Source organism: Podarcis cretensis (assembly GCF_951804945.1).
Source record: "Podarcis cretensis genome assembly, chromosome: 3".
Lineage (NCBI taxonomy): Eukaryota > Metazoa > Chordata > Lepidosauria > Squamata > Lacertidae > Podarcis > Podarcis cretensis.
The window spans coordinates 126,083,770-126,096,411 of record NC_137172.1 but is presented as its reverse complement, the minus strand read 5'-3'; the positions used below and the strand labels follow the sequence as shown (position 1 = coordinate 126,096,411).

The following is a 12,642-nucleotide window of genomic DNA, read 5'->3' as shown; positions in this document are numbered from 1 at the left end:
GGTAGGGTTTTGGTCGTGGCATCCTATCAAAAAGCAGGAGAGATTAGTTTATTTTAAAGTTCTCTGAGTTTAGTCCTTATAAGAATCAGGCATTCTCAAAGTATGAAGATGTCAATCTTCTTATTAGGATATAGAGTCCTTGTGAATTATTCCATTTACCGGGCTGAAGTAGCAAGCCACAGCAAGCAGAGAGAGTCAAGGAAAAAGAGGGCTGTTCCCCTTCCTCTGGTAGTGGCAGGAAGCAGGAAGGAGAAGGAGAAGACGTCCCTCCCCCCTTCCTGCCAGTCACAGTTTGCCACTGCCATCAGCCCTAGCCCAGTAAGCGAGACGGGAGGGAAGGAGGGTTGGGAGAGTTCATCTCTCATTTGGAATGAATTGAATAAGAATTGAGGCCGGGGAAGGGGGATAGTGGTCCAATCTTATCTGAAACAAGAATCCTTAGTTCTCACACAAAGCGTTCTCTCTCATATACACATCATGGGCGTAGCCAAAGGGTAGCGGGGGAAAGGGCAGCTGCCCCCAAGATCAAATAAATCCATAAAAATACTTAACTGAGGTTCTCCCCCCGCCAACATAATCCTGGTTACGCCATGATACACATTTTTGAAAATATTTCCCCCTTATTTTGCAAATGGTGAGCAGACTTTATATCCAGCATCGTTAAAAATTAGGCAAGCCAGACAGTTACTCTGGGGGGGGTCTATGGATTACCATTAGGGTTGCCATATTTCAAAAAGTAAAGGCCACCAGGACACCCCAAAAGTTGTTGAGCTTTTTTAAAAAAGACCCTGATATTGTTGCGCCAAAAGAATGCAGTTTTTTGATTGACTTGCCTAAGAGCTAAAACAAAGTGCCACCTTTCGGAAATTCTCCCCAGATGTCAATTCCACCTTTGAAATCCCAGTAATGTTCATTCAGTCTTCTCTGCTCTAACTGATCTGCTCCTCAACTACTGTCCCATATAACTGGCCTCAACAAAGATTTTTCTCTCAAACTTAAGAAGAAGCACAGAGATGGTGAACCTATTTTAAAAGGTGGTTTTTGAATAATGTAATTGATGTGAGCAAGGGACGCGGGTGGCGATGTGGGTAAAACCTCAGCGCCTAGGACTTGCCGATCGCATGGTCGGCGGTTCGAATCCCCGTGGCGGGGTGCGCTCCCGTCGTTTGGTCCCAGCGCCTGCCAACCTAGCAGTTCGAAAGCACCCCCGGGTGCAAGTAGATAAATAGGGACCGCTTACCAGCGGGAAGGTAAACGGCGTTTCTGTGTGCTGCGCTGGCTCGCCAGATGCAGCTTTGTCACGCTGGCCACATGACCCGGAAGTGTCTCCGGACAGCGCTGGCCCTCGGCCTCTTGAGTGAGATGGGCGCACAACCCTAGAGTCTGTCAAGACTGGCCCGTACGGGCAGGGGTACCTTTACCTTTACCTTAATTGATGTGAAGACAATGGAACACTTAGTTAAAGGTCTTGACTTTGGTGGGTACTTTTCTATCTGCTAGAAAACATCTTACACAATAAATTGAGGTTTTGGAGGTAAAAGAATGCAAAAGAGACAAAAGAAAGAAAAGGCTTAATGTGCAGGGGGAAAGCAATAACAAACATATATGGGCCAATTACTCCTTCACACAGATAGTCACATTTTGAACTGAGATAACTCACAATTAACAAGCACATTTATTGCCAGATTAGTTTTGATACATTGTTAAAATTTTAAAACTACTGTGAGATCATTTATTTATGTCTCTTCGGGCATCTCTTCCCTTAGGCAGGAAACGGAAACGTAAGTCAGGATGGAGGTCTGGTCCAGTATGCCATACCTATGATCCACCCATTCCTGTGGCCTGCTTTCAGTCTGGGTGGGAACTGTCTGCAGGAAACATTCCAAGAACAGAGAGTTGCCCAAACAGGCCTATAGACACTGCCTCAGTTTGCTAGGACAGTATTCAGAGGACATTGATGAATCCCCTTGAAGTGATACAGATCTGTACAATTAAAATCCCAAAGGAGGTTGTAAGTGACTCAGAGTCTTAAGTACCTTGGAGATGCCTTCCAGGAAGCAGTTTGAATTGGGGTGAAAAGAGCAGTGGCTTAGTCCAGAGAAAGGAAACTGTACAGCAGAGGCCTAAAGACATAAAATAACAAACTCTGGAGAAGGGAAAAGATACTTAAACAACACATGCCTAGGTCTCCCCTGCCAACTATTGTAGAAACTTGCTATTCAAAAACATACATGGAATGGAAGGCCAGACAGCTGCTCCACACATACAGTGGTGCCTCGCAAGATGAAATTAATCCGTTCCGTGAGGCTCTTCGTATAGCGGTTTTTTCGTCTTGCGAAGCAAGCCCATTGACAGCTTAGCGCTATTAGCGGTTTAGCGGCTTTTAGCGATCAGCTGTTAAGCGGCTTATCAGCAGATCAGCTGATAAGCGGCTTAACGGCTTAGGAAAGGGGGGGAGGGGAAAAAACCCACAGGAACTCGCAAGACATTTTCGTCTTGCGAAGCAAGCCCATAGGGAAATTCGTTTTGCGAAGCGCCTCCAAAACGGAAAACCCGTCTTGCGAGGCGTTCGTCTTGCGGGGCACCACTGTATAGAGGAACTGGGTTGAAGCCTGTAACTCTGGAAACTCTCTTCTACTCTGAAATGGTTTAGGGGTGAACTAGGTTTCAGATGAAGCACAAGTCATAAGGCTTACCAGGCATATTCAAAGTAAGGCTCAGCAAGGCACACATGCCAAATCAGCACGAATGCTGCGCTGCCGATCCTTGACTAAAATAACCAACCAAATCCCATCTCCAAAATAAAATAAAATGCAACACCTGGGTGAGAAGAGTGACTCCAGTGTGGCGTGAGTGGGAGGGGAACTGAAGTGTGTTAATTGGAAGCTAGACCCAGGATTTAGGAAAAAATATTATGATGAGCTAAAGGGACGCGGGTGGCGCTGTGGGTTAAATCACAGAGCCTAGGACTTGCCGATCACTTGCGGTTCAAATTCCCGTGATGGGGTGAGCTCCCGTTGCTCAGTCCCTGCTCCTGCCAACCTAGCAGTTCAAAAGCACGTCAAAGTGCAAGTAGATAAATAGGTACTGCTCTGGTGGGAAGGTAAACAGCATTTCCATGTGCTGCTCTGGTTCATCAGAAGCGGCTTAGTCATGCTGGCCACATGACCCGGAAGCTGTACGCTGGCTCCCTCGGTCAATAAAGCGAGATGAGCGCCGCAACCCCAGAGTCGGCCACGACTGGACCTAATGGGGTCCCTTTACCTTTACCTATTACGATGAGCCAATGGGAACGGCTGTGGAAAAGAGATATCAAATTTACGGGATGCTATAATTTAAGAGAGAATGTAATGAAAATGCAATACAGATGGTACCCGACCCCGGCCAGACTGGCAAAAATGTACAAATACTGTAGTGATGTCTGTTGGAGATGCAACAATGGGGCAGGAACCTTTCTACATATGTGGTGGGAGGGCAAAGGGATAGTAGGATTCTGGGAAAATATCTATAACGAACTGAAAAAGATGTTTAGATTTTCATTTGGGGGGAAAAAAACCAGAATCCTTTCTCCTAGGTCAAAGGTAATAAAAAGAACGGTCAGACCAATATTTATGTATGCAAATACGGCGGCAAGGTTATTGATTGCCAAAAATTGGAAAACCAGCAACGCCCCAACTAAAACAGACTGGTTATCTAAAATGATGGAATACTTCCATATTGCCAAACTAACATGGTACAAACTAATATGGTACAAATGTGGAAAAAGTAGAATTTCTGACAGATATTGAGTGAATCCAGAAAATGATTAGTGAAAAGAAAGTTAATATAGAAGTTGAGATTAAAGAAATAATTAAATGCATTTAAGCTAGTTGGAAAAATAAAGTAGCGTAACAAGTACGGCTGGAAGTCAAGTCACTTGCTGGGTGTCTGTGTGGGGTAGGTGTGTAGGTATGTTGGTATGTATAGTATAGGTAGGTATTATATAGAGTAATGTATGTTTTATGTTATGAAAATAAGGTAGCATGTTGTGTACGTGTAAATGTATATGTATATGTACATGTTTTATGTGTTAATAAAATAAAAAAGGAAGCTAGACCTGTCCATCAAGGGCTAGAGTCTCACAGAATGCTCCAGTCAGAGTGCTTGCAGAGAGGAACAGCATACACAAATAGTTTATCTCTGTTTCTTCTTTATTTGTTTAACATGATGCTGTTTTGTTTGATTTATAACTCCAAATGTATTATTTTTAATTCATCCTTTTTAAAAACCCAGAGTCCAGTTTTGAAGGGGGAAACCTGCTTCCTCTTAATTTACAAGTATTGTAATTGGGAGCACTACCCAATTTTAAGCATCAGAGTCTGTTTGACTTGAAACCTACTCCAGTTGATTTAAATTGCCTACATTCACCACTCCTTTTGAAATCCTAACTGTATTTTTACAATATACAGTAGTATGATATATTGATACAGTTCTTTTGCAGTGTATGGGATCTCAGGGGAAGGGATGACACGTCATACTCCTTCTGGGGTAGTTTGTCCACCTTTGGTCCCCACCTTGCACTCAGTTCTCACCTGCTGTCCTGGACTAGCTGGATGAAAAGGAATGGTGGGAGGCTCCCAAGGGAACCCCCAGAGGAGGCAGGCTCAGAGCTAGGGGCTTGGTGGTGGGACACTGAGGAGCAGTCAAAGGGAGAAGACAGGGAAGAGGTGTCAGATGCTGAAGGGGCAACAGGATTTAGTGAGCAGGAAGAACCTGTGATAGGGAGAAGCTCAGACTCCCCCTCCTGCTGTGTCCAGCTTCCCTCCCCTCTCCCTTCTCCCAGTACACGCAGAGAAATGAAGAGGGCGGAATACAGATTAGTTGTGTACAGACACAGTTTGAGACTGCTTGGGAAACATCCTGGAGAGGGGGAGCTTTAACGAGGGGAGGAAGGTGGGGACCTTCAGTCCCGGCAACTTCTCCATAGGGGAAAGACCTGCTGGAGAGGGTTGCTGAGGCCACATGGCCAAGCTGTATTTTTGTTTCCCTGAACAGAGTTAATTTCACTGGCACAGGTGAATTGCTGCCATTATTGCTGACCTGCACTTGGCTCCTATCCCGACACCTCCAGCTCCTAGAAGCTGTTAGCCTATGACAGCGGCCATACCCCAGAAAACAGCTTGGGCTGGTTGGCTAAACCAGGTAAGGATAGCCAATGGGTCCCAAACCCTCAGTGAGTTAGGAACTTCCCCGGCATGCGAAGACAGGCTTAGGTGGATTGAGTGGACAAGACCAATAGTGGGTTAAACCGTCAAGCAACAGAATGCTTTGTTCAATTTCAGACAGAAAAAGTGGAGGGACAATTGGTGCCATGTAGCCAATCCCAACACTCTTTTTCAATTGGTGTTGATTATATGCGATTTCACATAAGTGTGCTGTGCCATGGAACATAATCCCTCCACAAAACAGTTGCTGCTTGTAATGCAAAGCACAGGCTCTAGCTAATGAAGTTTGAGGTTATATGTAATAATGAATACTTAGCAGAGGTGGGTGAGAACTAGAGGAAATGCTCACATAGCAAGTTCAGGTGGATGTAGCTTGAACCATTGAAAAGACTCCTTGCATACTGCAGTTTATTGTCCTGTGGGCTGGAAACCAGGAAAGCAATTTTCCTCAGAAGTTTGCCCTCTCTAATTCATAAGCCTACATTACTGAGCATGATGATATTTTTAAACCATTAAGGATCTGTTGTATTTCTACTATTTTACATTTTTCAGTAATCCTTGGTAATCCCAGAGAGACACAGACACTTTTTGTTCATATTTATACATCACCTTTCAGGTGTTTGGGTTTTTTAAACTATACAAGGGTAGCTTACATAATTATGATAAAACACATTTAGAATAAGGCCCAATGTTAAACACAGCAAGCAACAGCAGTGACAAAATCCAGCAGAAGCAATAAAACAATGGCAGCTGCACAAGAGCAGCACATCACATTTCGATGCCTGAGGCAAAACATCAAAGGTGCTGCCCGGCTGCTGCTACCACCTCCTTTACCTGGGTTGTGTGGCAGTGCCTGCAAAGCAGCACTGACAGCAGTAGGTTCCAGTGAGATCTTGCGGCGCTCACATGAGATCTCATGTGGTTTCCCCACCAGCAGGGGTGCTTGGGGTTCTGCCACCAAAGGTGGATGCCTCAGCCTGCCTGATGTGCACATTTGCCTTACAGCCTCAGCAATAATAATAATAATAATAATAATAAATTTTATTTATATCCCGCCCTCCCCAGCCGAAGCCGGGCTCAGGGCGGCTAACAACACTAAAACAGTACAACATTATAAAAACATTATAAAAATTAATTAAAATCAAAATTGATGGCAACCATAAACTAAAGTTTTGTAAAGATTGCCAAAGGAGGGGGTCAATGCTGACAAATTAAAAAATCTGCTTGTGCCAGAAGGACATCAAATTCTGCACTAGGCACACCCTCCCCACGAGGGGACTACATCTCAAGGTACCACCGCCAAGAAAGCCCTTTGCCCTGTCACCACCCACCTAATTTCAGTGGCTAGGGGACCAAACATTAAGTTCAGGAAGCCTCGTGCTGCCCCTGGATCTTACCTGATGAGATCCCTTGCCAGGTTGCAGCCTAGGTGGGTCAAAACAGCAGCACTACCACCTTAAACGTGTATGAAAAGGTTTGAGAAAGAGTCCCCCAATTCACGTGTGGGTTCAAGGTGGCTGAAGATTGCTGCTGTAATAGGAGGAATCAATGTCTGAGATGGTTTAAAAGTGAAGCACTTTGATTTGTGCCCGAAAGCAGAACAGAAGCTGAAGTACTTGTTTAAGTGGGGAGTTATGTCCTCAGTGGCCAGCTCCAGTAGGAGCCAGCTGTTGTATTTTACAGCAACTTAAATTTCAAAAACAGCCCCAGCCATACACCACTCTGGCTTTCCCTGTCAAGAATGGGTGCTACAGAAGCCTCTTAGGCCTCAAATCCAAGACTTGGGGGAAAGGCCACCCCCAAAGCAGTTTGCCTGCCACTTTTCTAGTCCGAAAACCCACCAACAGAGCCTCCAAGTCTGGTTCTTGTCTCCAGGGCCATCTTTAGCATATGCGCCGCCGGAGTGCAAAGATCTGCCCAGCGCCCCAAATTTAGTTTAGCGAAGTTTCAGTCGTGTCAAAGGTGCCGCTGACCCCGCTGCCGCATAGCAGCTCAATACAATACGTAACATGATATTTCAATGTAAGAGTTAATTTTGCGTGCATGGCGCCGTTGAGAATGGCTAGCGCCGTTTTTGAGTCTGACAAGCGCTGCCATTGTGAATGATAAGCTTGCACATCTTTGGTAAATGAGCACACAAAGTCGAAAGTCCTTGAGTGAAAGAGTAGGTATACATTTCAGTAATACCAGGTATATATATGTACTATGTTTTTCTAGCTTGATCAAAATTATTTATTATTTCATAACAAGTAGATAGTTAAGAGCTTAGGTGGCTTCAGCTGCGGGTGCCTGGCGCCCCCCAGAATTCAGTGCCTGGGTGCCCTGCACCCCTGGGTAAAGACGGCCCTGCTTGTCTCCAATCCATTACTGATCCAGACGTCTCCAAAACTGGAGCTGACAGTGAAGCGACTTCAAAGTTGTTCCACCAGTGCCCCTCGCAGAGGGTCTTTGTGCCACAGGCGCACACAACTGCGTCTGGACCACTCGTGGTGGCAATGGGGGAAATGCAGCCAAGTGGGATTCTACAGGGAACCAGATTCACACAAGTAGGACCGATCATTTGGAAACATGCCGAGAACACGGACCACCTCAGCAACCCCGGAAAGCTTTTCCTTATCCTATCCACATCCACATATCGCAAAAGTCTAGCTAGAGAGAAAAGGCACGAAATCGAGACGCTCTGCATGTTCTCCAGCAGGCGGGTCTCCCGGCGGCGCGCAAAGGCGCCCAGGGCCGGCCAGCCACGCCGCCCGAGATCGTCCCGGGTCAGCCGCCGCCGCCGCCTGGAAGGGGCGAGAGGGCTCCCCGGGCGGAGCGCCTGCTCCGGAGCGAGCGCGGCGGGGTCGCACACAACCTACTACTCACCGCCGCCGCCGCTTCGGCCGCCCAGCGCCGCTCGAGGAGCAGCAGCAGCAGCGCAGCCAGCAGGAGCGCGAGCGGCGGATTCCGCGCGGGGCGGCTCATCCTCGTCCTCCTCTCGCTGCCGAGCCTGACGCTCGCACGTGCGCCGCGGCCCCGATCCTGCGTCCGCCTCCGGCGCCTGCCGAGGAGGAAAGGCGAGCTCGCCGCCCGGCGCCGCTTGTGCGCTGCCCAGGCCCCGCCCCGCCGCCCCGCCCCGGGGGCCGCGGGGGGGGGGAGGCGCCAGCCGCCGGCCGAGGGCCGCTCCCGCTGCACTCCGGACCGCGGCCGGCCGAGAGGCGCGCAGCTCCGGGCGCGCGAGGAGAGCGAGGGCAGGTGAGTCCCTGCCCCGAGCGGCGCCAAGCGCGGGGCTCCCTCTCGTGCAGAAGCCGCTGCCGCCCGGGAGGGCTCGGGGGAGCGGGGAGGGAGCGGGGGTCTCTCCCGGCCGGCCCTGCCCCGCGCGGCGGCCCGTTACCCTTCTCACGCGCGTGTCGCTCCTCAGTCTGCCTTGCAGGGCGCCTTCCCGTGCGCGGATCCAGAGACGAGGATGAGGCGACCCCCGCCGCTGCGCTTCGCCCGCCCCACTGGCCGGTAAGTGGCGCCTTCCCTGGGGAGACGGGCCGCTTTTCAGGCTCTCGGCAGCGCTGTAACGATGGCAATTTTGTCTTTTTTGTGCAGGGTTTCACAAATCACGCTCTTTCTGGGATTGGTGCTGCTGCTTAGTGGTAAGGTGCAAGCTGTAAGTAAAACTTATTGGAAGTGCGTTTCATTTCTATCCCCGCGAGTAACTTCTTTAGAATTAAGCTATTGCCAAAACACTGTCATTGCCCTAGTTTTTGAGGAAAGTGTTTTAATTTGTTTTATAAACGGGAATGTTCAGTATGCTTTCTGCTATAGAAGAGTTTGGGATATATTTTTATTTATTTCTGTTCAAAAATGCATGCCTACATCATTTTATTTGTATGCCTCCTTTCCATTGTTAAAACCATGCTCAAAACCCTATTTTTAGGCTTGTACACATGATGTGACTTAAGGAAACGAAAAAGTGACTTGTGTGATTTGCTTCCTAAATGTATTTAAGATGGTTGGATTAGCATCTTTTCGCTATGTGTGCATATTTGTGCCCTGCATTTAGAGTTTATGCAGAGATTTCTAGGCATACCTGTAGTTATAAAATTAATTAAGAGATCTTCCCATTGGCTAAACACACTCATCAGTGGAGGTGCCATTCACACTTGAGCTTAGCCAAAAGCTCTTTCTCTTTACACCTGGAGTTTCAATCACACCCCTTGGACTTTGGATCAATTCACATGATTGTTTAGTGGAAGGTGCAAAGGGGACTATCTGTGGAGCTGTATTTGTCATTGGGAACCCTGATACCAGAGAGTTCCCAATTACATGGCAGAATCGATGCCCATACAACATTTCCTGTCTTCTGCTGAACACATGGCAAAGGGGTATGCACAACCCTGCTCCCCCCTTTCTGAGTTGCATGCATGGGGTTTCCTAGGATCAAAGCCCCATTTTAGTAGCGCTAGATAAGAAGTAACTGGGGGTGAGGGCAAGACATGAAGATGACCATCTAGGGCTTCTGTCCCTTAAAATTCGGGTGGTGAAGCTTTTCTCAGCATTGCAGCTGTGTGTTTATTTGGTTACCAGTATCATCCTCAGGGCTTTTTTTCAGCTGAAACTCACCAGAACTCACTTCCAGCACCTCTCAGGTGAGTTCCGGCATCTCTCAGGTGGGCACCATTGCCAGTCTAAGAGAAAGAGTTAATGGTGAGTTCTGGCACCTCTTTTTCTAGAAAAATAGCGCTGATCATACTAGTATTCGTATCGGCTTGATTCCTGTTTGAACCTGGTGTTTCTTACTGGCATTAAAAGTGATGTTTCTCTTTGTTTCCCTTCCCATTTAGCACTGAAAGTTTGGCTAAACTAAATATTTTGAACTGCTCTTGTACAAATATAAATATGTTTATAAATGTACTCTTTCTGAATTCTTCATAGTGCTATCTATTTACTTACCATGACTCTTTTTTTATTTTGTTCACTGCTCCTGCCCCATGAAATGGGCACCCAGCATGGAGCCAATATAGGCATGCTGCTAAAGGAGCCCACATGCTGCTTCAGTACATGGGGCTGTGTACTGTTGCCCAAAGACAGGGCCAGCCCAAGATATTTGGGCACAAATTGGGCCATGCTCTACCAGGGAGGAAGGGGTGAGTGGAGATCTCCATCAGGAAGTAAAGGGGGGGATAAAGACCTATACTGGGAACAAGGGGGTGAGTGGAGATCAACATTAGGAACAAGATTTACCCAAAGGTTGAAGTGGGAATCTAAGGCTATTCGTGGGGGGGGCGGGGCGGGGAAGGAAGGGGCCCACTCTGAATCAGCTTGGCAGGGGCAGAGTCCAGGAAACTTCAGAAGGCAGCCCCCACCATTTCCTCCCTGGGGGTGGGGGGAGACCAGCGGTGCCTCCTATTTGCCAAGAGGCTGCTGTAGAGGTGGCATGGCGGGGACTGCCAAGGTGATGGCAAATGTGGCCTCCAAGGACTGTGTAAATCTCCTGTCCCTGTGGATCCTGCCACCAGAGGCAGCTGCCTCACCTTGCCTCATGTCTGCTCATGTCACTGGATGAAATGAAGTGGAGCCCTGTAAGCTAAGAGGGGCAGAGCGGGATTCCAGTGCAGGAAAGCATACAAAAGTGGTTTTTCATTCTGCAAGGAATACTTGAGTAGTAAGCTGGTAGCCTGTGAACTTCTTCCTACCTCAGTGCCTTCTAACTTATGGCAAATTCTTTTTGTTTGTTTGTTTATTCAAGAAAAACAAAATACAAAATCCATATACATGAAAATAAAAAACAACAATTTACACCCGTGTGGCTTCCCTCCACCACAACTCAACATCTTTTATGTTATAAATACTTTAACATTGTGTCTTGTAATAATATATATCCATCATTAATTTTACCTTCGTTTGAAACATCTTTATATACTTACTCTATGCATATCAATATGTTATTCTTAGAACAGTGTTTTTTCATATAGTCCTCAAAACATTGCCACTCCTTCCTTAAATTCTGGTTGGATTGATTTCTTATAGCTGCCGTTAATTTAACCATTCTTATGAATTCGCATACTTTACTTATCCAATCTTCCTTAGTGGGAATAATAACTCCTTTCCAGTTTCTAGCAAGTGGCTGTGGAGTATAAAAATAGCCTTTTCTTATCCTGTGGGATGTCCTTTCCTATAATGCCCAATAGAAACGCCTCAGATTTCTTTTCTATAGAGGTTTTGAACATCTTTTTTAATTCATCATGAATACACCCCCAGAAACTTTTAACTTTCTCACAGCCCCACCGTACATGAAACATTGCCCCCTCTGCTTTATTACATTTCCAACATAGATTGGATCTTAGTATATAAATCTTGGCTAGTTTGGAGGGTGTCATATACCACCTATATAACATTTCATCAAATTTTCCTTGATGGTGTAACAGGCGTTAAATCTGATGTCTGACCTCCACTGTCTTTCCCAATGTTCCATCTATATTGTGTAGCCGATGTCCTGGGCCCATTTTACCATAACATCTTGTACTTGCTCATCTTTCAGGTTCCATTCCAGTAATAGGTTATAAATTTTGGGTAATAATTTCTTATTGTTTTTTAATAATACAATTTGTAATTTAGATTCTTCTTTTCCAAAACCTATTTTTTTATCCAAATTAAATTCATTATGTAGCCAGTGGTATTGGAGCCAATTGGTGAGGTAATGCCTTGTCTCCTCAAATGATTTTAATTTCAGATGCCCTTGCTCTTCTTTTAGTAATTGGCTGTAAGTTGCCCAATTACTTTCCATATTTATAATGCCTCTAATGGGAATAGCCACCATGGCGTCTGAGGTTCTAATAGTGGTTGATATCTGGTCCACACCTTGTAAAGGGCATTCCTAACTATATGGTTAGTAAACCCACTGTGGACTTTGACCTTATATTATAACCTTATATTATGGCATGCCACCCATATCTGTTGTAGCTTTCCAAGTCAAGTAGATCTGTTTTCTCTAATAAAATCCAATCCTTTATCCAAGTTAGGCACGCTGCCTCATAATACGTTCTTAAATTTGGTAGGGCAAAGCCCCCTCTCCGTATAAGAAATTATACGTCAATATTTTAAAACCTTGTCAGGTCTTTTCTCCACCTATCGAAACATTCCATTTTGCCTATGATCGGGATCATTTGAAAAAGGAAAAGCTTTTTGGGACACACTATCATACATTCCGCTCCTAATCTCTTGTTTATTAATACTCTCCTATGTTTTTTAGCTATGTGCATTTCCTGGAGGCAGATAACATCCCAATTCTTTTTAAAAATGTTTTTAGTTTTATTTCTTTTTTTATTATTTAAACCATTGATATTCCATGAGATAATATTCAAATTCATCAAACTTTATTGGTCACTATTTTTAGAATCGATTCAGAATAAGTATCAAAAGAAAGGAATACAGTTTTATTTACTAAATTATGTCTTATATTTCTCAG

General features: G+C 45.8%; 2 protein-coding genes across 3 annotated transcripts in view; one reads left to right on the top strand and one right to left on the bottom strand.

The window, feature by feature from the left end:
• The window catches only part of COL4A1 (collagen type IV alpha 1 chain), a 191,070-nt gene extending 182,869 nt beyond the window's left edge, over window positions 1-8,201 (bottom strand). The window contains exon 1 of one of the 2 annotated variants that reach the window (XM_079971031.1): window positions 8,073-8,201. In XM_079971031.1, the coding sequence (XP_079827157.1) occupies window positions 8,073-8,168 (96 nt within the window). In that variant the 5' untranslated portion in view covers window positions 8,169-8,201. Of the gene's footprint in view, window positions 1-8,069 lie in introns of both variants that reach the window. The other variant, XM_079971030.1, reaches the window with a different exon arrangement.
• A 148-nt stretch (window positions 8,202-8,349) lies between these two features.
• Window positions 8,350-12,642, top strand: part of COL4A2 (collagen type IV alpha 2 chain) — a 213,213-nt gene continuing 208,920 nt past the window's right edge. The window contains exons 1-3 of the mRNA XM_079971032.1: window positions 8,350-8,438; window positions 8,605-8,693; window positions 8,781-8,841. Coding sequence (XP_079827158.1) covers window positions 8,650-8,693; window positions 8,781-8,841 — 105 coding nt within the window. The 5' untranslated portion in view covers window positions 8,350-8,438; window positions 8,605-8,649. The remainder of the gene's footprint in view (window positions 8,439-8,604; window positions 8,694-8,780; window positions 8,842-12,642) is intronic.